This window comes from Gigantopelta aegis, unplaced genomic scaffold, assembly GCF_016097555.1.
Source record: "Gigantopelta aegis isolate Gae_Host unplaced genomic scaffold, Gae_host_genome ctg4959_pilon_pilon:::debris, whole genome shotgun sequence".
NCBI classification, from domain to species: Eukaryota; Metazoa; Mollusca; class Gastropoda; order Neomphalida; family Peltospiridae; genus Gigantopelta; species Gigantopelta aegis.
Window position 1 is genome coordinate 19,693 of NW_024534139.1, and position 27,817 is coordinate 47,509.

The 27,817-nt window shown below is 33.6% G+C and overlaps 1 protein-coding gene across 1 annotated transcript in view; it reads left to right on the plus strand.

Annotated features, from left to right (window-relative positions):
• LOC121366186 (cyclin-dependent kinase 14-like) overlaps window positions 1-27,817 on the plus strand; it is a 45,277-nt gene that overhangs the window by 1,600 nt on the left and 15,860 nt on the right. Inside the window, 9 exon segments of the mRNA XM_041490733.1 lie at window positions 22,531-22,622; window positions 22,910-22,989; window positions 23,042-23,097; window positions 23,099-23,135; window positions 23,200-23,326; window positions 23,392-23,488; window positions 23,490-23,573; window positions 23,634-23,701; window positions 23,808-23,921. Of these exon segments, the coding sequence (XP_041346667.1) occupies window positions 22,531-22,622; window positions 22,910-22,989; window positions 23,042-23,097; window positions 23,099-23,135; window positions 23,200-23,326; window positions 23,392-23,488; window positions 23,490-23,573; window positions 23,634-23,701; window positions 23,808-23,921 (755 nt within the window).

Below are 27,817 nucleotides of genomic sequence, written 5' to 3' on the forward strand. Positions count from 1 at the left end.
AAAAAAACAAAAGTTACAAAACGTGATTTCAAACCAACAACAATAGGATCAGTAGGATCGATAACTTCTTCACATTATCAATAAAGTGTGGAATTCAGCATCGAGGCTCGAGAGACAATAGATATCTTGGATTTAGATACTGCTCCACTTACTCCAAGTCAAGTATACCTAATCAAAACCAAGACGTTCGTTTGAATGTCATACACTAAGAGCTTGGTCAATCCTTCCTAAACCCAAATGAACCAAACTAACCATACACAGCTAGTTGAATGAGTGCATGCAAAAACCTGGATCTATGGCTTCTATACGACAGCAACCTTAAAGCTGACGGATTAACACCTAAATACATAAAAGTTTTCATCGTGCACTTCCTTCATGCCAGAAGGTGTGGCAGTATTATCTCCAAGAGCTTCTTCTCCAACTAAATGTTGATCACAACCCAAGATAAATTAGACACATTACCAGTAACCACTATAGATATCACACTTAACAATTTATATAGTAGTAGTATACTAATACGAAACCTGATAATATGAGATAGACTTAAATCTGCAATGAAGGATTTGAAAAAATTCCATTTGTATGTTATAATAAGCAATGATTTGGTACTATGTGTTTTGTTGTTCAGTAGTAGGTGTAGTGCCCCAATCCATCTTTACAAGTCGGCACCCCTCTCAATTAGCGTATAGGGCATTGATAATAACAAATCATTCTCCTAATTGCTCTCCAATATCCCAAACAGTCACCTAAACTGAATGATCGGAGGTAGTTTCTTCGATGACAAACGACCGACTTTGGTAGTAGACATTGTAGAACCACCCTCCTGTTATGGTCACTTGCAACTTTCTTATTGCTTGACTAAAATCATCCCGTGATGGTGTTTGCTCCTGCTGTCACGATATTCTTTTCTTACAAAGTATCTGCAAAACGTTTTGAACTTTAATTGTACCAAATTTTCCGTTTTACCACCTCCAGCACAATTCTATCCCCCTGTATAAATAATTTGGTAATAAGATAAATGACAAAAAATCAACCTCCAACCTCATCTCGACGGCAAATCTTGGAAGCGAAAAAAGGAATTTCCTTTGTTTTTTCGATCATCTGAAAAACCTTTCACAATCCTGCATGATAAATAAATTCATAATGTAACACATGTGAAAAATAAAGCTAACATGGAAATAGCTAGTCTAGTCTAATGTATTTACCATTCTGTCCTTCCTTGAGTACATGGTTTTAGCTTACTTTGCTCCATCAACAAAGACAGTCATCCAAGATGCATCCATTCCAGGAGAAGGAATTAACTGTATCTCATACTGGGGTGACTGGCCATTCTTTGGGTTTTCATCTTCACCATTACAAACTCAGGAACTCTTTGATGAAAACTGTAAGGATGAAAAGATTGTCTTCTGATCATACATCTCCATTGATCTCGTATTCTGGTACAGCACGACCACCAATGATATAGAAAAACTGAATTTACCATCAGAAGGCATATTGATGACTAAGCTGTTTCACTTAGAATTGTAAGGCTGGACTAACAACACGTGTTAGTACTTAATTATACACAAGTCAATAGATACCGTATTACTTCTATTGCTGCCAGACTATGCGTTTTTATTCATTTTCCTTGCTTCCATACAGTACTTTCACTATCTTCTCTCTAGTTAAGGCAGATTGTCCCACCATTGAGAAGACCATACATTATAGCCAGCAATATTAGAGAATGCTTTAGCTAATGATTGCATAGCTCTTCGCAAACTAAGTGGCAATCTTCTTCCCAAGTCAAGAGAGACCACCTCACTCTGTCAAGGTAAACTACACCATTATATCCCATTGACAAAGATTGCAAATCTCCTTGCGTTGTTGAATGATGTATTCAATCTTTCAGCGAAACATGGTCCAGATGAATATTGTTTTGATCAAATAAGGAGTTTCTATGGGGTACGAATACACTATTATTGGAAGATGAAATTTATAGAAACACTAAGCGATATGCCCTTTCCTGTTAGAGGTATACTCAAAAAAACATAACCGACCATCTAACTTTGAACATACCACAATAAACAAGATGAAATTATTGTATTATCCAAGAAAGTTTCCATGTGGTTGGTGCATTGAGTACAATGGCTATACTGGACAATACAAAAAAGAAACAATAGTCTTGATGATGTTGGTATATGCTGAAAGACCATCTCCATTAGATAAACACTGATCACACTCACAAAAAGGTATTAATATAACTATTTAATATAACAACCTTTTAATTAACTTTTGTGTTTAATTGAAAGTTAGATCAGCTGACTGATGTAATGTTGTTTGTGATAGTTTTAGACAAGCCTTTTGTGTAATAAGTAAAGTTATCCTAATCTATCAAAATACGTCCATGCTTACAAGGCAATAATCATAGTCCTAGCTATCGACACAGCTTTTATGTAGTAAGTATGATCTATTGAGTTTTAGCACAACATTATTTCAACTAGATTAGCATAACTTAACTCTGTACTACACAATAGCTTGTCTAGAACTACCATAACACCACTACATTCAGCTGATCTCAACTTTCCACACAGACTTATACATATCTTTGTTTATAGTACCTTTTTTACATTTCCATAGTTACAGGCTATGCAGTGAAGTCACAAAAACTCCCATGCTCTAACCTACTCAAGTAATTTAGCTATTGGGATATGCAGCTCCTATCCTGTTCTAGAACAAAAACCTCTAGTTGTGTTTTCGTTATTTGGCGCTCTTTGTTGTTACTTCTTGTTCCATTTCATGAATATTCATGTTGGTTTACAAGCATCGCCAACGTTGTATAGAAGGAACTTATATTTACAATTAATATTGACGTATTAACAATGCTTTCGCTTCTTCTTTTCATTTGTTATGACAACACGATCTTAACTGGTTTAGTATGTTGATGGGTCACAATTGTCCACGAAGGTCTGTGTTTATCATTGTTGTTTGAAATGGTTTGCTGCTTTGGAATTGCTTTGCTGTTCCACGATACCTCATGGCTAGTATCTTTTTTCATTTAAAAAAGATACCAAATTTTTTCGTTGTATCTCCTTTTTCTCTGCTGCTGTGTGAGATGGAAATGTATGAATTATGATAATACAAGTATTAATCGTTTTGGTTACTTTATTCCCTTCCACACGTATTGTTGTACTTCATATTGAGATTAGGCATGAGCTTGATTTATATCCATTTCCCCCATTTATTTGGTATTGCTAATGTTATCTTGGTCTATCTATCATTACCCTTTTGGATTTGAAATGCTCTCTTTCTTCACTTATACAACTCCCTTTTCATCAGAAACCTGTAGTATATGCACAAATAAAACTGAAGACCGGAGATTTTTTTTTGCTCTAATGCTTATTATAGCTTCAATGTCTTATATTACACTCTTTGTGGATTTTGTTGTTATTTTACTTTTATGGACATACGTGGGAGATCATTAAATTATCTGACATTCATACCTGGATTTGCTATGACCCTTTCCTTGGTTGGTATTTAGTGGCGACTTAGTCAAATTGTTTGACATGTTTACTCGCTCACAACCTCTGATTGAAGAAGAATACATAGCAATAAATGATGATGAAATTACTGATAATGAAACTGATTAACAATCAGACAGACATTAGTTTAGATGATCTTGCTTTTTATTTAATACCATTCAGGAAAAGGTCAGCAAGCAAGATATAGTGTTAAAAAGTTGAGACGTTTTGTTAATGTCGTCACTAGACCATCATCATTAATTTTATCAAGATAATATGAAAGTACACCACCTTTATGATGACAAGATAATGCATCAGATATTTCATTGTAAAGTGTCAAATAAAATGGTTGCACAATTAATAACTTTTTTCTATAATTTGTTTTCTACTCTCTATTACCAGCCATTATTTTACTCTGTACCAAGTTTCTTTTTTTTGTTTTCATTTTTTTTTTTAATTTTGATATCAATTCCTACCAATCAAAATCCATGGACGCACTAATTGTTGCAAAATATGTGGTGACACATACTAATATAACATACAATTATATTACACCATAAAGGTTAATGTTATATGTTTACAGCATCAACATTACAAAATGAAAGTTTAATATAGAATTGGGACTCTTTGTAAAAGACATCGTTGATGTCTCCCTTCAGTTCTATCTTATTCTATAGTGCCATAGCTTGATGTGGTCTCAATAATGTTGATGCTGATACCTCTGAATTTGGGTTTGCTTATTTTCATCAAACTGTTTTTAGTTTGTTCAAATACAATTTCCGAGAATGATCAGTACACAATTGCTGCAATTTTGGAAGACCATTGTCAAATGATTGTATTTCTCTACGAAAACTTTGCTGGTGTATTCTATTCTGACCAAGAAAGGCCACCACGCTCTGGTCAGAGTGAAATACAACATTCAAATACCTTACAATGAAGACTGCACAGACCAATGCATGGATTGCTGGAAAATTCAGATCAGTGTAAACAAAACCAACGACTGTCCTGATTGTTACTGTTGTGTAAAGGCTGATTTCTTTTGTGGGGACGAACTCCTCTCTTGTCCATGATTGCATTTTATTAGAACACTTGAACTATGCCCATTTGTTTTGGTGGATTTAAAAGAAAAAGTTGTTGGCTGAATCTATATCTGATAGGAGTGAGTTGTTAGCATCAGAGCATGGTCTTTGCTTGTGTTAATGAGAAGATCGTTCCCATGTAATTGGTGTCACAGTCGTAGCAACACTTCCTCATTCATATAACTCAAAAATGTCCTTGACTGATGGTTGTGTCTATTACTGATCATCCATCACCAATCCCAGTTGGCACTTTCACAACCCTAACCGCAAAGGTACCAGTGTTGTTTGTTATAAGTACATTTAATAAACTGTGTATGTTATATTATAAGTAAATTAAAGTATATATAAACTAGATTATTTCTACTCAACATAATTATTCATTTCAATAATCTCTTTTAGCTTCAAGATATGCAGTCAAAGGGCAAAAACTGCCCGGGTTGAAGTACAGCAGTGAAATAGCAGTTTGGTTATGCGGCACCTTATCGTCCCTAAGATTGAAGTACTCCCAATATTAGGTAGTCTGCTCCGTATTGCTTTCATACTTTCTGTTTAACATGTTATTTTTAATGCTTGTCACAAACTACGTCATCGCATTTTACAAATGTGCTTACAACACAATGTTGAGGGGAATCAAAGAGTGGCCCGTTTTTCTGGTCTTTCCTTTTTTCACTATTTTCATGTCTTTTTGTTGCAATGACTTATATGACATGGTATGCTGGAGGTATTTTGCATAAGGTGTATTAGAGGTTGTGCTATTGTTTGAATGTTGATGTTTCATCATACCTATCTTTTGTATTGTGTGTGCCTCCATCTAAATTAAAAAAAAGATTTTCTTTCCAAGCCCCTCTAAAATTATATAGCAGCAAATCATCTTGAGGCAAGCATCTACACTCAAGCATTTTTTTTGCTTATATTTCTTTCTTCCGCATACAGCACTTTTCTTGTTGATAAAATTCTTAGTAACTTCTTTCAGAATCCACTTGGATACATCATCTTACTGATGTATTTTCATTTTGGCACTTGTTATTCTGTGGATTGCTAAATGCTTTATTTTCTACACCTGATTTTCCCGTCCATTGGCATGTGTTGTCCCTGCTCAAAATAAGCAAGACTTTTCGTCGGTTGACATTCGCCTTTGCTTATTTTGTGGCTGTCAATTTGATTTAACTTCACTATTTTGGGTTTTTGTTATTGCATATTACTATTTACCAAAGAGGTAAGGCGGAAGTTATATTGGTCACTTTCTTCCTGGAGTGATACATCTTCTTGTGGGATGGTATCTTGAGTGTAAATTTATATTGAAATTTTTTGAGTTTTTTTCTCATTTGTCCAAACATGTTGATGAAAACGATAATCAAGATGGCGATACTCTGATGTTGAAGAAAATGAGAATATCCTAACATTTTAATAAAAGAAATTATATTAATTGAATACGACGTTCCTACATTTCCTGCACGAGATTGAAGGGAGTAACATTCCCGTCATAAGTAATTTGTGTCCTCTGTCATACTATTGTCCATTACATCTAAAGTTCACTTTGTTTTTCAATAGCCACTTGACATTCTTATGTGTGTTAGAATTTCCCTTTGGTATTTATATAATAGTAATATGGATATCTTTTTAGAAAAGCAATTTGAACTTTCCTTCAAAAACTGTTAACAATTTTGTCATCCAAAATGTATATATCATACAACATTACACTCACTAGTCATAAAACAATAACAACTTCTATAATGAAAACACATATGTACACATGTATTACAAACATTCCCTAAGTAAACATATAAAATAATCAGCTACACTTGTTAGTGAATCAAAGTTTATACCGTTATTACAAACAAGCGGGTGTTTTGAAATATGTCATGAATTGACATTTTAACAAAAGAATATTTTGTTCGATTATATTCGAGACACTAATCGTTATCACACCCCAAATTCCTATATTAATTGTAAACATTATTTTTCATTATCTCCTTAGAGGGGAATTTCCTATACAATTGGAGTTTCGTCTCAATTGCAAAATCCGAATATCAATGATGTCTCTTCTATGAATGGTTATAGCTGGAGAGTAATTGTTCCATTCTCCATCAATCAAGGTTTGTTTCATTATCAGCAATTATATTTGTAAAACTTTCCATCCATGAGTATTATTTTGGGATCGCTTGAACTTTTTAAATAGCAAAGCAGATGATGCGATGATACCATAAAGAACAAGAAAAGATACTATCGTCGAAATGACAGTGACCACATCCGTGCTTCTATATAATCTGTCTTACTAGGAAGATAGCTAGTACTGGAGATCCAAACAATTGAAGAGGAAGCACTTTTCAATGTGATTGAGATATGAGACCCCCGATAACCAAAAAAAACTTGTCCCCGTACCAATATTAAGATGGTTAATAATAGCACCATACCAGGCAGATAATGTAGTTGTTTAGATTATGGTGTCCCTACCTGAGGTATATTGATAAATATCTGTAATAACACCACACGAACAATTAATAAAAGACCTTCCAATAGCGATAGTTGTCCTTATATGGCCCACAATAAGACATCGATAGGTGGTTTCTATTTCCATGTCCACTTGGGGCAACCGACAGTTTTGATCTCATATCGTTCAAACACTTGGGCATACAAATACAAATAGTGGTGTACACTAATCCATAATTAGTGTAAAGCATGCAAAAATAAACAACACTAAGTGTGACGCTTCCAGTACATAAGATGGTACCATCAACACTCCACACCAGCTGAGAGGTACTGCCCACATTGTAAGTTTTTCATCATCAACCGCACTGGTAATGCTACGTACACAGTTTTTGTATATGACATAAATACACTGTGACTAATACAGAACAGTAATTACTGGGACAGATACGTGGACAATCGAATGGAGTAATGACATCCTATTTATAAAATGCATGACAAGCAGCCACAAGTAAATTGGAAAGACAAACTGTAGCCCTGTTTTCCAATAATCGGTCCAAACCATTAAAGAAACAGTCTCATACCCATATCTAAGTTGAGCCATGCTATGAATTGACTCACAACTTCACAATTTTACCACGGGAAAAAAGCTGTTTCATTTAGCTTAACGATATTGGCATAAAACACAATGCATTTATAGTACCCACAGAGACCGTCAGATTGAGAATCCTCGAAAAAACCCATTCCTAACAAGTAACATAACAGGAAGTATGGAGAGTCAGATAGATGTTAGAACATAGAGCAATTTGTTAGAACCTAACATTAACACTTAGTCCTGGTTGACATTGTCCACGACAAGATACCAGATTTCGATTGTACATACATTGATGTTGGTAGAGTTTGATGAGATTGAAAGGTATCCGAAAAAAAAAAAGTGGGGTGTTACAGTAATCATATGGACAATGAGAATAAGCAATCAATGCAGTCATTTTCTTCAGAATATGATATCCAATTGTTACCACCTCTTGTGATCACGCATAGTGGATATATTACAAATAACTTCAGATATTTGTAGATTGTATTTCAGAGAGACACTCACATGACCGTGTGTTGAAGTAATTATATTTAATCCGAATTGGCATGGGTTTAAAAGTTATTTTTAACTTTTACAAAAATAATTGCCAAATGTTTTTCACTGGAACAGTACTATTCCATTCAGCACGATATGGCTGTAGCTGAGTAGTTTAAAGGTTTGAGCAGAAATTAAAATCTTTCACATTGATTCATTGTTCGGTAGTTACCATTTGTAAAAATGTTGCTCCTTTTATGATAGGTGATATACTACCTGACTATCCCACCACATTCTCCAACTGTTATTAAACTCACATTGATCCCACTGTCCTGGATAGATTGATTGAGTTGTGACGATATTTGAATCACCTTTGGTCTACCTTGTTCACAAGCACACACCATTGTAGGAGGTGATGTAATGGAGCTGTTATCATTGTATCATATCTGCCAACGAAGATGAGACAGTTTAAATAATGAGAATTCAGTTGGTGAGGCCAACAGTCAAAAATGACACCACCGTACAGCACGGTTTCCCTTCGTGACCCGCCTTATTGTTCAAGAAGATGACACTACCAGTTGAATCTCACAATGAAAATGTACCCATCTGGTCATTGTACAAATTTAGTTGGATTGGGATTTCCTGGAACATATATTGCTCCTATCCTCCATTTTCTTTGGGGTGCTCTATTCCCTATAAAAATTAGTTTGACTGCTCTTTGTAACATCGAATAATATCCTTTTTGAAATGGAAAGTCCACCGCCATTATACAAAGAGGTGTTATTAGCAATAATATTGTTCCTTCCACTGAATATAATGTTAGCGTTAATTAGTGATATTCCAGGCATATCATTATTAACAATTTCAAGTTTACTGCATATACTACTGTTATGCAAGTTGGAAAAATGAAACTTATAGCTGGTATTTCAGGACTTTTGTGTTGGTAAGTCTCAGCATTTCTTCCCTCCATTTATAGTGGTATTGACAATAAAAATTTACTTCTTTTTGGAAGTGAGACATCGTAAACGTCTAAGGAATGGAATGCTTTGCCAACATATATACTTTGCCCAATGTTGCCCTCAAAAATAGAGTTATCAATTGTAATTGAAATCGCTCCTCCTTCAATTAAAAAAAAAGAAAGTCCACCTCCAAATCTAGGGCTCTTGTTCTTTATAAATTGACTGTTCATAACATGTATGACAACATTGTTCTCGTTGTATTCGCAAATGTTTGTAGACAGCATGGGGGGGGGGGGGGTGGGGCTGTACCCCCTGCTCCACCTATGTGCAGCAGTATTACCATAAATGTACAGGAGATCTATCAACGCATAACATTAATAGCAATCGAGGAATTGTAGAGAAAGCCCACCACCATATGAACCAGGAGCAATAATTATCAAAAACCCTACAAATTTTTTTGTGTAATATTTTGAAGAAAATGCCATATAATATATATCCACTTAATCTTCCACCATCCACTGCCAAGACCTGTCCTCTCCAATGTCCTTAATCAAGGCCATTGTAATCTGCTATTTTACTTTATTACACAGTCTAATTCGTCTTCATATTACAAGACGTACGTTCCCCAGGCTCTTCTGTTGTATGTGAAACCATTGTGATGCATATATTTACAGAGCGTTTTTGACTGAATGAGCTGAATTCCTCTTAGGAGTGCTTCAACTCGCTAATGCTTGCCCAACGCCCTCTTTCCTTTCTATTGTGACATAGACAATCTAACAATGGTGTCTGGGAAAAATTCAAGAGTCCCATAACTGCTACCACAATCCACAAAGCAGATAATAATCGTGTTTTCCTTCACGTGATTTGCAGTTTTATGGAAGGAAAAACCCCCCCCCCCAACCATGGTTATCATTGATACATCGAATAACGCAGTTGACTTGCATTGGGATTTATAGACCTGTATTCTGGTATTGGTCCATTGTTATGTTGTCAATATTAATGAAGCTTTTTCCAAATGGAAGGACAGTTTCCCTGCATTTTCATAATGTGTTTTCTCTCCTTCTTCAAAAAAAACAAATCTGATACTGTTATTACCAAAAATATTGTAGAACCATAACCAATATACTGTGAGAATATGTGTACACTCCGTTTGTATACCCTGGGCAAGGACTGTCTGGCGATGTTAGTACAAGATAGTGTAACCCTGTACTCAGTAGAGGTGCTGATGACCACAAGTTAGCAAGACCAAAAGGATATACAATTGAGAGCAAAGCATGACTGAATTGAAATAACTGTAGAGAACCTCCCCGCGTCTTTTATTTCTATTAGGCAAAAACAGGATGTAAGTGGTTAATATTCGGTGACATCAAGTTGTCACTAGTAAGATGGTAGTCTTTTTAGCCCTTGAACTAACTTGACTACTTTTTAATAGTGGGTGCTTATATATCATAGTAAGGAAGCCCACCTAATACAAACCATAACAACTTCACTAGTTAATGTTTTTGTAAACAAGACTCCATTATTACTGCTGTTTGAAGTAAAATATATTGTTAATTTATATGAAGAAATGATGTTGTCACCAGTTCGTCCGCAATTAGAGTAGGTTTCTACCGCATGAACAAGAATAATTATTATTAATACTTTGGTCCATTTGTTAACACTATTTCAAATATCAAACAGCAAAAACTCAATTTATCATAAGAAACGTTATCATTTAATTATCCATAAACCCTAGGATCAGTGACCAGCTCGTATGCTCACCTCGATTATTTGGTTATGGTAGCTCCGGTGAATATCTTTGTGCAGGTAGAGACAATGGAATTACAGTACAGTAGACCACATCCAATGTTAACATCCTGACCTCACAAATTTTTAATACATGTAATATTTCAAACTTAAACTTTCAACCTAATATGGTAATAGATGGATTCAGTCGACCAATCTATTTTTGAACAAATCTCTCTAGGTACATGTTCATAAGGATCATTAGGATTGGACCTGAAAGGGTATCCCTTCAATACGAGACCCATGGTTCTAGTTCACATCCCCAACCAATACATATATGGAACGCAGCAACAATGTTCCTGCAAAGAATGGATCTGAATTCACATATGATCTTCTGCATTCCTTTTACTTTGACTTCAGCTCTATCTTAATATCATTAGCTTCTTAACTCTTGCTCCAGCTCCAATAGTCCCCTACTACAGATCCAACCTAGACATTAGGACCAAAGAAAGAAATTAACTACTAATCAATTCCTTTTACTTACAAACAACTGCTGTAGGATTCAATGACAGCTGTGATGGATTCTAACATCTCTATAATAACGGGTAATTTTTCATTGCTGTTTTGATTGGACAGATAATCTGATGAGTTGCTGAAACAGGAGAGATAGAGCTTGTTAGCATAAATGGCATTACTAAAGAAAGCATACAAAACAAAGAGGAACAAATGAAGTAGTATGAAGGATTGGTGGATAATTGAGATAATAGATAATATTTTTTTTACCCAGCTGTTTTTGAAATTGGCTCCAAAAAACCATTTATTCATGTCAACAAATAACTTTCCAGTGTTACTAGTTCTCGTGAGGGACAGTTCTCTCTAGATCACATAGAATCACACTTCTCATAAACTCTATCATTATATGAAAAAACCATATTACATCATTCATAATATCTTATGAATTTGCTTACCCATGGGGTCATCATAGTTTAATCGCAATGCTTCACCTAGAAGTGTGAAAATATCAGGAGTAAAACAGGTAAGCACCGGCAAATAATAAGATAGCTAACAATGGTTCGGTTTCTCTACGTAATGTAATACCTAGAAAGATAAAAATAAAGAAGTATTCTCTCTACTTACTTCATGAGTAGTAGGATTCTCAACAATACAACCATAACGTAGAGCTTGAGTTTCGTTGGCCGAAATGATCAGAATATGAAAGACAGAGTCCAAAGTAATGACTATGTGTCTAACTGTGTCCCTGAAAAATAACACATCCTTTACACTGGTGTTGTGATGTGAAAGCATACCATTCTTTCACAGGAAATCACAGCAGACATCTGAGTTAAGACCAAAAAATGCTGAAACGGATTTCCACTGAGAATTTGATCTCTAAAATGATACAAACCACCACAGTGTCCGAGGGACAATGATCTTGAAGAGTAACTGTATTAAAAATAGAATCTTTTGATAAACAAAAAGACAGATAGATTGATGGAGTTGTGTACATTAATTGATGATAAGTGATAGATAGCTCACAACAAATGAAACTATAGATACAATTATTATTACCGTAGTGGAATAGCAAAAAAGTTAATTTTCTTTGCATGGTCAACAAAAATCGAGCCCAAATCCTGGTTCTCTGGTAAAATCCTATTACTAATAATTTCTTAATACTTGGCAACTAAATAAAGTACATACAATAAGCCAATAATAGTATACCCTATAGAATGATACTATTTATAAAACATGCATTTGTTTATGCTCCATTACCCAGTGTCATGTTCTATAAATAGTATCAGTTCTATTTTTAGGAGGTGACACTTTAATAGCTCAATCAATGAGGAAGATAGTTTGTTTTCAAGTATGCGTACTAAGCACACATTTGTACAAGCCTCAATGTGATGCTGTATCATAGGCAGCCAGCCACAGGGAATAGGGTTGATAACTTCAAATGTATAATGGCCGAAATCGAGTTCACCTGAATGAATGCATTATGAAAATACTGATAAGACAATATCAATTTTTTCTTACCAATGTGAGGGACACTGCCTAATCAAATCACGGCCTTTAGCCCGCATTTATTGAAGTAGCCCTAGAGTAGGATCTGATGAGTGACATTGTTGCCTTCACAACATAGAGGGTTAAATTTGCTACCAACATGGGCCAGTTGTTAATTTTATTATTCCACACTTTTAGCAGAAATTATGGCTTCAGTTAATGCAGCACTGTAGTATGAAGTATAATAGTTTCAAGTAAACTGACCAGTATGGGCTGTGCTTATTGCACACTAGATGCAGCATACATAGGCTCTTTTCTGTCCCTGCAAATCTTAGTGAACTGATTCCCATCATCATGATCCAGTTATGTCTTACAAAACAGGACGTCTACAGTTCCACCAGTAATAAGGGCCCTTCTGTAAAAAAATTCCACCTATAATATAAGATAAAGGGCTAGGTCAGAACAGTAGTCAATGCAATCAGGCAGCCATTTGCACTTTCTTCAACATCACAGGAAAATAAGACCCAAGTCTTCCTCCAATAAAAGTATGGTCATTAATTTGAAGTACAATTGATTGTAATAATTCTATTTTATTTCAGGTTTCAAAGCTGCCTTCAGGGTACTCTTCTAAATCACCTTTTGTTAACTCCTCTATGAATGACATGGAATTTACACCTCTTCGTAATCATTCATACCACTTGAAACAAGAAAAACGACTCAAAAAGAGTTTCCATTTTATGAAACCATTCCTTCCTCTTCCTCCACCTCCTCCTCCTCCTCTCCCTCCATCATTGAGCTCTGCTCTTTCAATATGGCAACTCTGCTACCATCAATTCAAATCGTGAATATGATATCATAACCATTTAGCAATCAACCAATTATTAATAAACCACAAGAATCTTTCAATTCTCACTACAGTAGATTTTAATCATTCAAAGAAACTAAATTATACTAAAGTATCTTTTCAAAATCAAAAGAAAATGATGTCTCTCTAGAACCATTGAGAAATGCATTCATCATCAAAAAGAAAAACAAAGGACAAGTAAGCTTCTTCAAACATCTAGCTCAAACTATACTAAGCCGCCACCATATTACCTTCTGTTCCTCTCACAACCATATTCATTGATGGTTCAGACTTAAATATTACACCAAAAGTACCTAACACCTAACAAGAAATCATATAGGACAAGAAGTGAAAAGTCCTTCCGTCACTATCTCGAGTAAAAACAAAGAACATCACTCATCAACATTGCGAAACAGATATCAATATCTAGTAAATTGATCTTAATACACTATCTACAGTTGGAGATATTATATGCAAAACACCAGAAAATGCGGTATCAATTTCATGAGTATACCCCTCTAAGCAAAGAAGCACTATAGGAAACCTTCACCAATGAGAATAAAACCATTACCCACTACCACAGTACATGTAAAGAATTTGGATTTTCCCGAGAAGAGATATGCTTCTATTTTACAAGATTATAAGCCACTTAGTAGAGTGAAAAAAGCACCACTAAACCAAAGCCAGCTGAGAATCTTGACAATTGGAGTGTCAACATAGCAGAGAAAAACTTACTCCCAATATCGCAACCTACTTCCACACACAGAAATCAGACAATGGGATCAGTGAAGAAAGCAAGATTAAGAGATAATTCATCTTTGGCTTTTCCTAATCCTTTTCCTGATCTTGTAATCTCTGGCGCCCCAGTTTGAAGTCACTAGCTCAACTATCATCACAGATGAGTGATATGCTTAAAACTACACTGCATCAAGTAGGAGGATGATTGAACAAACAGAGAGTGAGTCAGCAAACAATAAATGAATGACTTAATTATAACACATATACTCCATTCCACAGATTGTATCGAAAAGCCTTCAACAGTCCATAAAGAACAGCGTACCATTATGGTTGCCTACCAAATCTTCCAGTTCTTATGGAAGAGATTGAAGAACACACTACTATATCAAGGAGAGAATGAAGAAGTTAGCCACAATGCGATGAGATGGAGATAATAAAGATAATTGATGCATATAAGTGACAAGGCAAAAGTCAAACAAATACACAAATTGATGCACAGAGTGTTACAAGAACTTAATGAGTATAAAAGCGTAAGTATGTGAGAGATAGCAGTAATACTGAGGAGAAGGATGAAAAGTAATCAGATAATTGAAACCCAATTACACCTTTAATTCTCAAGTTCCTCTTGAAATACACAGATACCAACAACACTCAAAAAGGAGATAGTTGCAGCAACGACCTAAAAAGAGAGGAATCAGTTATACTCTGATAGAGAGGCTGATGATACTTCAGGCAAGCCAAAAAATGATCTTAAACATCTTGATAGGAAAGAAAAAATGTAATGGGTTGAAAATACATTACCTGATCATGAGATTGGTGGTGATAAAAGAAATCAAAAAAAGAAGGGACAAAAACGAAAAAAAAAGAAAAGATATTAAATCTGAAGTGACTATTGAAATCATAATTTCAAGGTGAAGAAGAATTACTATTACATAGAGGAAGGAAAAAGATCAAGATGGCTTCTAAATGAAAACAGACAACTTTCAGAAAATGATTTAAACACATTGACTTGGAATGAGGGTTTAAATCCAGCTCTCATAGTCTCTTTTAGAAAACAAAGAAAATGATTTACCAGTTTTCTCAAGGAAGACAACTATACCACATGAACAAGATCATATCTCAGAAAGAAGAAAACTGAGTTTCCTGTTGCACAAAAAGAAATTGTGCCAAAAGAACAGGATCATGTCACTCTGTATCTGCATCAGATCATAGAGCTAATAATTCTAAATGGGTCCTTTGCATGATTTTTGCTGACTTTGACAAAATGGAGGCATCCATACAATTAACATCAGCTCAGTTAGTACCCGTCTGACCAGCTCATGTGACTGATATTAGGTTACCCAAGTAACAGAGATCACTACCTTGCCTTCTTCACGAAGGACATTCTTCAGGTTTAATCAAAGAAATCTTCGTTTGTAAACAATACATTCTTTCAGTTCAAGAAGAGTTCATCAGAATAATCAAGAAAGATCAGTTAAGTTGATATAGCAATGTAGTTCTCCAGTAGCCAAAAAAAACAGCTGGAAACAAGTCAGACGATGATATGATTGAGTTAGAGATATATCATCCTAACACTGTCTCTAAACCAAGTACAGGAAAGCACGCGTTTAGAGGTAAGACTTGATATATAGAAAGATGAACATCCATCACGTGTCAGTTTGTGTAGACTCGCAGAAAACATCTGGAGGGGTCCTTTCATTTTGCTGATAGTAATCAGAAAAAAGCAGCTAAATTAGCAGCTCAGCGAACTGAACTGGTTTAAAGAGAGGCAAGAAGAAAAGAAAGAAAGGCACGCAAAGGTGCAAGTGTAGAATGTTAAAACAGTAAGTAGTGTTTATTTTGTAATATAGCTGTTGGAAGAAGAACAGAAAAGGAAGGAACGAGAAATCCAGAAATAAAGATATAGAAGTTACAATCCTTCAGATCTTGGAACAACAGGAAAGAGATATACATGCTCCGGAGAAAACTGGGAGAAACAGAGGTACACAAATAAGAAAATCATTATATAATATCAATAGTCAATGAATCGCTTGAAATATATACATTTATAGGCAAGAAGAAAAAACAGATGGAGGAAATAAAGGACGAGAGAGACTTGAATTGAGAGAGACTAACTTCAAAGAATATGCAAGAAAGATCCTTGAGAAACAGCAGGTGATGCAAAAATGGAGAAACTTAAACATGAGCAGAAATGAAACAAATATGGCAACTTGGTATGAAAGAGGCAGTTGTAAATCAGTATCTGCCAGGACATAGAAATCTGGGATGAAATAGACTATACTTATATTGAATATTTCACAATGCTGAGTATACGAGATTTCATAAGCAATTTGAGAAGGAGAAAAAAAGGTGGCAAGAAGCAATTCTATTTGAAACAAAACTTGATAGAGGCTTTGGGTGAAAGAGACAGGAGAGCTTCTTTTGAAAACTTGAGCAAGCAAATCGACAGTTTCTTGAAAGTTTAGAACAACACCAAATCGAACTGACTCTAGAATTTGACATATTTAGTTTTCTGTTTTCTACTTTGATTGTGTTTCCTGATCTCATGCTACAGAGTTTATTGAAACAAGAAATTAGTTAATATATTAAATAAATTAGGTGGCTAAATATACACAAACCCTCATGCCACCCCCCCCCCCCCCCCCCCCCCCCCCCCCCATATAGTTAAATATCCTTTGAAGTATTAAATGTAAAAAATCTGTAGATGGATCTTCTATCTTACCAGATGGAATAAACAATAACATCGTAAGTGAAAGGTTAGTATAATTATATACCAATTTAATCTGTAAGGTCATTGAACGTTTGTTTATTCTGAATAGCGGTGTTGTACTGTAGCAGATGTATATATAATAAATAGTATTATATACAGTAAATATTTTGAATTGACGCCTTTTTATTGTCACTTATTGTAAAGACTTCATATTGTTGCTACAAAAAATTATATCAACAAAAAGTAGTAATAGGTTTGATATTGTAATAAGAGGAAGAGGGCAAGTGTAACACACCTACGTTATCATTACCGGGAAGCCAAGAAATGCTTAAAGAGTGAGAAAAGGCCATGGCCATTTTAGTGGTTCATACAGTTAAGTGAACCAAAAAGATGGGTGTGAAAGCAGCTGGGGGGTTTTTACTAATTATTAAACGATCCAGTAAGTGCGTAGATTAGTCCCTGATTGTCAGGAGTGTTTCAGCACATAATACGTTCAGTCTTCATCAAGACGCCGCTTCATGACCACTTTATCTTCAGACAAATGCTTCGTGGACCAATGTCTTTGAAGAATCACCGCCAGAGATGAGTTACCGCGTTGTTCTAGAGATGCCATTACTCTTGGATCTCGTGGTCAAGTAATGGTGGCCTAGAAGTATTTATAGAGAGGAAGAAGAAGAATGAGGACATTGGGAAGAAGGAGGAAAGTCACTCCAGTGTTAGTACAAGACAGACTGTTTTAAAAGTAAATGGTTATAGAAGTAGCAAGTCTTAGTCCCTAAAAAAATGGCTAATGGTCATCAGCCTATTGTCGAACTCGACGACCGCTGAAACAGATGGAATCAGTAAGTAATGACTTGTACTAAGATAAATGAAAAACAAGATATTCAATCAAAAAAAATGCAAAAATATTTGTTTTAGCCATGTTTATTAAACAGTTTTCACCTTCTTTTAGTCAATAGTGTCTGTTTGATATATATAGTTATATGCTGGTTCTAATGTATTATAATTTAATGACATTAGCACAATAAGTGACACTAACACCACCTTGCTCTATATTATAAAGGTCAGCATATTTTACTTTAATGTTATCCTTTTGATGACAAAGGTTTTGATTGATCCAAAATAAACTCACTTCTATATGTTTGTTACAAACTAATCAAGATTGTTTCATCCTTGGTCATCCATCCTGTAGACATTAAGTCTCCACGTCTCTAGGGATGTTACAAGTGTGATATATTAACACTAAAACAGATTTAACAATCTACAACTTACTCTACCGGACGTTAGCATTTAATCATCCATGTCCCTTGCTTACACAGTGTGTAACCACTAGATACTTGCCTGATTTTGTCAATTTTTATACCATAAATGTAATAAAAATGAAAGTCTTTGTTGAACAAAATATAACATTAACATACAGTAAGTTTTCACAACAAATTTTATCAACATATGACTTATGTTGATACTGGAGTTTGGCTAAGTTAGTAGATCTATAAAATATTCCTGTAACAATGTGTAAATCATAATTGGTTGTTAGTTGATCATCATATTCCTCTGTTTTAAAACTTGTCTACAAACCAATATATAGTCAGAGAACAGTTTAAAAATATATTTAAAGCTCAGTTTATAACAAATTGTTTATTGTTGTTGTCTACTAGTAGACCTTTGGTTTAAGCTCTCTAGTTTGGGAAAGGATTGATGTGGTCCCAATTATTATTAGATATGTACTGTGTTAATTAAGTCAAAGTCTAAACCCATGTCATATTAAAGCCTCTATGTCTTTTTGTGTTAAAACAAGACAAATAGTCTGGTGTGGTGTCTTTGATTTGTAAATAAAACAAATATTATATCTGATTGAAATTTTATAAGTCTTCGTTTTACTGACAAATACTACAGACTCTCTTTGGCATACTTCCCACTGCCAGGGGGACATCTGTACTTTACCACAGTGCTATATTCCAATATAAGTGTATCTTAATACATTAATAGAAATGTTGTCATTGTTTGGTAACGTTTATCTCATTCTCAAAATAGATTAGAGTCATCCTACTCTTCCAGTTATATAACCTGTTCTGTATAATGCATCAAAGACTATCTATGGATTGAGTTAACTGTCTTCCTAATTAGTGTACAATACTCTCATGTTTAGTTTCCTTTGAAGCAATTGACAACTCAGTGTAGGTGTTGTTAGTATAAGCTCCATGTGCTATGAGAGTGGTGTTAATAATAATATCATGTAAAATATATTGTGGTTACTTGATATACTGGTGCTGTTAGCTTGTTCAAAAGTTATTTTATTGGGAATGGTAGGTCTTATTATATATAGTTTTATACAGCATCATACACATATATACAGTATAGTGCAATGAGAGAAGAGAGAGAGAGAGTTTAGACAATATAACTGTTTTTGTAGTGTATTATATAGCACTTTTAGTATTTATGAAGGTATGTATTTAGACTTCCAAAGTAAATGAGAATGCGAAAATTGTAATCAAATTAAAAAATGAGCTTACTAGAGAAAGTATATATATCTGATCAATAACTCTAGTCACAAGTGTGTAAGGAATATCATTGTCTCTGTTGTCTTTCTCTTCTTACAATTACTTTGTATCTTTATTCTTCTTGTTTATGTCTATGTGTCTGTGATATTGTTTAACAACTGTTATCTCATCGTACTTTTTCCTTTTTCTATCTCTGTCTGTCTATCTTTCTCCACATACACACAATGTCAGACAATTTTGAAACATAATGAGTGACAAATTGTCTCAATAAAAAGGACCATGGCCACATATGTTTAGTTTGTACAATAGTGGAGGAGAGAGAGATAGACAAGAACAAAGAGATCAGGTACATAACATTTTATAGTAGAAGGGAAATCTATTAATAGTCTATATATTGGCACAGACACTTACACTCCTTCTCTCTTCTACATCTATTGTAACATATGTCTTTAATTATTTAGACATATTTGTCTCTCTCTCACCACACACTCTCATTATTATATAATAACTAAAAGACGTAAACACACTTGAGGGAGTACTATACATATAAAGAGTAGTAAAGTTAGATTTCCATCGATCAACTTGGTCACACATGATGATCCTATTAGTTGTTGTAATAATAACATTGTAACAGTCAATAGTAATGTTAACAACAAATTATCAAAAGTATCATACAAGATTACTGCTCTTGAAAAAAGGATTCTATCTATAATCTAAATTAAGGGTTATACCAAAGCTTAGCAACAATATAATTTAGTAATTGTTATCATAACTAAAAGATTCTACTACTGTGAAGTATAGTACTATAATTAGACAATTCACCTGATCTCTACATTTTCCTTTAATTTTTGTGATTTTACAATAGTACGCTTATACAGTAATTTGTGTTTATTATAAAAATGATGAGTCAGTAATATTATATCACAAAAATGACCCAAGGCAACATTAAGAGGGTGGATGTGGTAGATTGTGTGATGTTGTTCTTGTATTGTCCATTGAGTTACAATTTATTGTACATATGGAAACCTTTAGAGAGCAATAGTGTGTGTGGTAATTGGACATTTGTTGTACTGAGCAAAAGTTGTTCTAATGGTTTATATAATCATTACATCATCTTTCTTTATAATAAACATTATTATATTGTGTGAAAATATAACAGTGATTAAGAACAGTCAGTACAAAAAAAAATATTCACTAGTCTAGAGCTTACTAATGGTAGCTATTGTTGGTCATTGTGGTATGCTCACTTCACTAATATAGTCATGTGGTATAGTATTTATGATGCTCAAAATCAGTGCCATAATATTTATACAACATCATGTTACTAATATCCTGGTCATTGAGTAAAAAGCATTAATATACACTATTAGTTTAATTATAATGTATAGTAGTACTACTTGTTAAGAATTGTTTAGTACTATTTGGTAAACTTGTTTACATTTCTTTTAACTGCTCATAGTGATTTACTATGTATGTAGTGAGTACTCTCTCTTCTATATATAATATAAGATATCATCATGTATATTGTATTATTGTAATTATGTATAGTGAATTATAGCAGTATAGTTTAAGTAATACATTCACAATATTACAATACAGTAGTGACCTCTCTTTGCATAGAGTAAAAACCACTACCTTGAAAATCAATGTAAACATTCGCCTATCTATATTTACTATTAATCAACTATATTATATACTTTTAATATAATTGGAATATATTGTGGCACTTGTTAATCTTTTTATTCTATCCACGTAGTGAATGGAACAAGTACATTTGCAAAGAAAGAAAGTAGATTAAAGCATTTCAAGAGAAGACTTGTCTGAGAGTTTACTAGAAGAGGTAAGTGGTAATGAGTTGATCAGATCATTTGTAATTCTCATAAATTTGGCAAAGTTTACTTGGAAAAACAAATTGAAAACTGTTGACATATATACTCTTATAGACTCTATTATTACCAGTTTGACTTTAGACTTCAATGTACAAAATTCCCTTTGTCATTTGATAAATACACATGAAAACACTCTCCATTTTACATCATATTATCATAATCATTAAATAGAGCTAGTATTTACAACGAGTCAAAGGTGTTCTACAGCATCTTTCTATAATAACTCTTTTTATTTGTTAGTGACCTTCTCAGATTAGTGTCACTAGATTTTTTTTTTTTTACTTTCTTGTTAGCACGTTGTAATCGGTATGAGCAATTTTGCCTCTCCCTATAACACTTAACTATTTCTTATGTCAACTGTATAATAACAACCGCTGGAAATAAGGATGAAATCTAGCTAGATATAATTAGAGTGTTTAAAGAATGTTCTCTCCTACTCTTCAGTAATACTACATTGTCAGTACAGACTTGATGGTTTGTTAAGTACTATAATCTACCATTTATTTACTAGGGTTGTCTGCGCTTAAGTTGTGTTAATGTGTGGTTTATCAAGGAATGTGTTGTTCATGTAAAATGACTTTATATATTCCAGATTTTAAATGCAATTCTCATGAATTGAGTTATTATCAACACACAAGATGACAATTATGAATTGTAGTATTGAAATTCAAGTTTAAATAAATTAACACTTGTTATCACTTTTCGTAGGTCCATCACTTTTCACCAAGAGGTGAAAAGAAACCCAAACAGGCCAATATCATTAGTAAGTTACTGTACAACAAAGAAGACATCTTTTTGTTTTTGTTTTGGCAGTGTAGTTTACATCTAACCTTACTCATTTTACAGGGGGATTAATGGTAAAAGTGGTCCTTTGAGACGAAACTCTATTGCTACTGCACAGCTACTGATACAATAGGACCAACCACTGATGTTTTAATAAACCAATGAATGCTTTCAAATCAACCACAATTTTGTCAATAGTTGCTACCTTACCTTGAGACGCCATTCAACTTCATGCTCTCATTCTCCTGTATGTGCATAAATCCTCATTGTAGTGTTACATTTACAGCTATTATTATTATTTTTAATCATAGTTGGGGTCTCCTTTTGGTCGATTAGAAACTTACAAGAAGTTAGACGCATTAGGAGAAGGTTCTTATGCAACTGTCGCTAAAGGAATTAGCACGTGAGTATGAAAATATGATATGTATTCTCAATTACCACCAGTTACAATACAAAAGAACAATATAAAACAAACATGAAATGAATGTTGTTATAGTAACCAAACACCTGTTTTCCCAAATACTTGTAGTCATTACCTCTATATTGAGATGGAAGATTTAGTATCATTTGGGCAGTCTCCTGTGCTTTTGTTGAATTACAGTAAACGCTATCATCATAAATTTAATCTATTAGTATAATAGTAATACATTTTGACTGTTATTATTGACTTTGTTTCTAATTCATTTTCAGGGCAAATGGTCACTTTGTAGCTTTAAAAGAAATACGTCTAAATTCTGAAGAGGGGACTCCATTCACTGCTATCAGAGAAGGTACAAGAGCTCTTTCTTATTTTGTTACTAGTACCTGGTCTCTTCTCTTTAGCTTCCTTATTGAAAGGTCTTAAACATTCAAATATGGTGACATTACATGATATTATTCCACACTCCTAACAATCTAACTTTTGTCTTTGAATATGGTGGTAAGTCATCTCTCTCTCTCTCCTCTCTCTCTCTCTCATTGCTCTTGTGCCATTTTTGTATAGGATACTGATCTTAGTCGTTTCATGGAGAAACATCCTGGTCCTTTGGACCCTAGGAATGTAAGATATTACTGGTTACAAACTACTGCGTGGATTACATTTTGTCATCGAAGGAAAATACTCCACAGGTAGAGTCAAATACAAGACATACCACGTACTATGATACTTCATCTCTTGTTCTCTTTTTCTACAGAGATCTCAAACCACAGAATATACTTTTAAATCATAATGGAGAACTAAAATTAGCCACTTTGGATTTTAGCTCAGTGCTAAATCTGTACAAAAAAACCCTACTCTCATGAAGTTGTAACGCTGTGGTATCGTCCACCTGATGTAATCATGGGCTCAACTGAGTACTCTACGTTCATTAGATATGTGTTAGTAGGAGCAATACAAATGTTAGCCAGTGAATATTACTATATTCTTTGTATGTAGGGGAGTGGGTGTATCTTTGTGGAAATGTTACTGGTAAACCTCTCTTCCTGGTTTGAAAGGGTGTATATCACTGAATAGAATATGGGGGGTAAGTGTAGGAGATTTGTAGACAAGAGGGAGAGGGGATAGGGCCATTAAACTCTTACATAATATATGTAATGTTTTCTCTGTTTAGATTCTTGGTACACCTAATGAAAGAACATGGCCAGGTATTAAAAGACTTGCTGAATATAGACCAGAAATGTATGAACAATGTGATTATTTGGGTCTTGAAGTTGTAGCACCTATGTAAGTAATAGTATAGCATAAATAGTACATATGTATATAATATAGGATACTATAATGACATAGTATAGCATAATATAACATAGTATAATATATAACATAGTATAACATAGTATAATATATATAATATATGACATAATATACATAGTATAGTATAATAACATAGTATATACATAATATAACATAGTATAATAATAAACATAGTATAATAGAATAACATAGTATAGCATAATATAACATAGTATAATATAATAACATAAGTATAATATAATAACATAGTATAGCATAATATAACATAGTATATATAATGAATAGTATAATATAAACCATAGTATAGCATAAATTAACATAGTATAATATAATAACATAGTATAGCTAATATACATAGTATAATATAATAACATAGTATAGCATAATAATATAATGACATAGTATAATATAATAAACATAGTATAGCATAAATAACATAGTATAATATATAACATAGTATACATAATAATAATATAATGACATAGTATAATATAATAACATAGTATAATATAATATAACATATAGTTGTACTCTTTTGAACTGTTCTCTCTATTTATCGTCCTTCATCCACATAATAAAGCTGGAAATTTGGCTACTAACTTGTTGCAGCTGTTGCCAGCAAATAGAATATCTGCTGAGGATGCTTAGCTCATGAATACTTTAGTGTCATTACCTCCAACTTTTTACACTTCCTGATAGTGAGTTAATACCTATGAGGAGGAATATGATTTTTGGGGGGATACATTATGTATTATTTACTTACTGTTATCTCTTAGCAGGATTTCACTTACCTCTCTCCTCCTTCTTAGGTGCATCTATTTTCTTAATTCCTGAGTTTTGTTCTATAGATAACATTATGTCTTGATCTAATTGTCATATGATGTCCTGTGATATTTCTATTGTTGTGATATGAAATGATTATATGTTGTTTTTTCGTTGATGCATGACTTATTATTTTGTGGTTTCAATAGATGACTCAGTATTATTATCATCACTCACTCTATTACTTACTTCTGTCTTCTCCATTATCATGAGTTTTGTTTCTCTCCCGACAATGATTCATTAATCATATTATAATTTTAAATTAACTACTTATTAAAATTAAGATTTTTATAAAAAATAAGTAATTTTATTATTATAAATTAGTAGCAGCAATTAATTTCTAAAATAATTTTTATATAACAAATTTAATAATAAAAAAATAAATATATTTACAATTTATAATGCAGCTACTGGTTAATCAGTGGAGTTTTCTCAGATGGACCAGTTTTACTAGAGTATTATTTTTAATGCTGCCATTATCTCCTGATTCATTGTTACTATCTTGACCTTCTAATTTCTTAATATCATCTTCTGGTGCCTCTTTATTTTCATCAACATTAAGTCTCTTATAATTCTTCTCCATGTAAAAATAATAAGAAATCCTGTAATGTATTAGATATAGTTCAGCTATTTTTTTAAAACAAATAATTTTTCTAATTGATTATTTTCTTCATTTAATATTAAAGTACATGTCAAATTGAGTTTGATCATAGTATTACTTATGATTAACTAATGAATATTACATTACAAAATTCATAAGTCTCATGTGATGAAATGAGTAATAATGAATAATATGTTAAAATGTCAACTCAACTATTAAAGGTACATAAAGTCTAAAATATGAAATATATAGATTAATTCTACACTAAAAATTGTGACGTAGTAAATCTATAGCCATCTCTATATCAAATCAAATACCAGATACTATATAATTTACATAGGTACGCTTATACAGTTTTCACAGAGCCTGATCCTCCCTGGTTAGGAAGAGACTGGTTCCATGAGAATACACAGGATTTCAAAATAATCCAAAGAGTTCTCAGATAAGTGTTTGATTATGCAATTAACTAAAGATACTCACGTTGCTAGAGCTGACAATCCGTTGTTGTCCACGACATAGCTTTTGCTCGTTCAGGATGACGTCAGAGAAAACACCAGCATTCCAATAATCTATGATGCATATATATATATTAATATTGATGATATTAATGGTATTTTATACTAACAGCAAATAAAGAGTGGCTATGGTTTAAGAGAGAGAGTAAGTAGTCCTCCACTAGTACCTGCAAGAAATGAGTAAGTTAAAAATATGTTGAATTGGTGGTAGTGAGTGTTGGAAGCTTAAAATAAAGTTTTTATATTCAAACATAATTTGTCCAAAAAATGTTAATCTCATACAGTACCTTCTGATACTGGAAAGTTGCTTCGACGGCAGCCTCATAAAAATTGGTAAGGATGCAAAAGAGAAGACATAAGTCAGACAAAAAACTGAAAAACAATTGACCGGGATTGCTACATGCCCCAACCATATAGAGAGAGAAAAACCAAGAAAAAACCAGTAGTCGGTAACAACAAGGTCAGAAGAATTAGCTTGAACTTCTTCTTGAAATCTGAATTTTAAGGAAGTAAGGGAACAGGAAAGACTGAGAAACAACAAACCTGTCAGCAAAGAATCCTGTTATCTGACCACTGATGGTACCTAATGTACATGCAACAGCCACCTAACCATGATGTACTACGAAGAAAATCTTCAACAGAATCTACAAAAAACTAAATCATTGAAACCATCCTTTGAATTAAGAATAAACAGACAACACAGACATGACTCCACTACAAAGAAAAGTATAAACATTTGACAATACATTTGTTGGTGTACTTACTAACTAGCTCCTATGACAATCCCTCCACCTCAGCACTAATATATGTAAGCATGATTACTAAACAGTAATTTTATAGAATGTTTAAAACTAATAGTTTTTTCTTGAGCTGATGTAGATGGTGGTGTAGGAGGATGAGGAGGAAAATAAATATGAACAACAGAGCAATGAATACAGCTAACTCTGCTTGTACATATAACATTGTACGGACATCAAATTGTTGAGTAGATAGGGGTTAATAATAAACCCGAAGGCTCCTCCTAAACTCTCAGCAGTGACAGCAAACAGATGTAGCAAATGTACGTTCTCGAGGTGGAAACCAAACTGAACTGACTTTTGGCGGTAAGATCATGACCGGCAACCCAACAGCTCCTATCATTATATGTCCAACTGTGCATTAACCATATCCATTTGGATGCTGTAGCTACCATAGGGTACAAATACTCTTATGGTACAGCCAATGGCTAGTATCCATGCACTACCAATACCCACTACTCTCATTCCAAATTTTTGCAAGAACCAAATGAAAGGAAATGTTAGAAGTACAAAACAGATTGGACATATAGGCTAAAGGAGGAAGAAGAGATCATCAGTACAAAGATAACTAGTGTTAATGTTAATTTATAATAACTAGTATAATTTTAATTTAGAGGTGTGGTTGATAATCATACCCTTAACACGCCTTCATGAGCTAGTACTTTTCTTTTGATACAAAACTTTAAAGATTTATAAAACACTTAAAAGGAAAGTTAAATCAAATGGCAATTTCATCTCTCCAAGTACTTCTAAAAGAAGTCATTTACAAGGAGGAAGAGCTGTCAGAGAAATGCATATATACTAAAGAGACATACTGCTTTTCCAGTATTATTCACTAGCCCCTGTCTGTTACAAACTCACCTGGTAATAGTGTTGATTTCATCATCTTCCGTCCATATGAAGATTTGGCAACATCAGCAATACCACTGAATGTTACCCAAGCAATGTTTTGTTTGAACAGTCAGTAAAGTCACCACAAATAGGACATAATATCGACCAAAGTAAGTTTTATGATCCGCCATATTATCTTCTCTGCTCACTTTCTGACATCTACATGAATAAACTCTTTGAAATGTGGGGGCGTATTATTAAACTATTGGCTGGATAAATTAAACTATTTATAATATAATTACT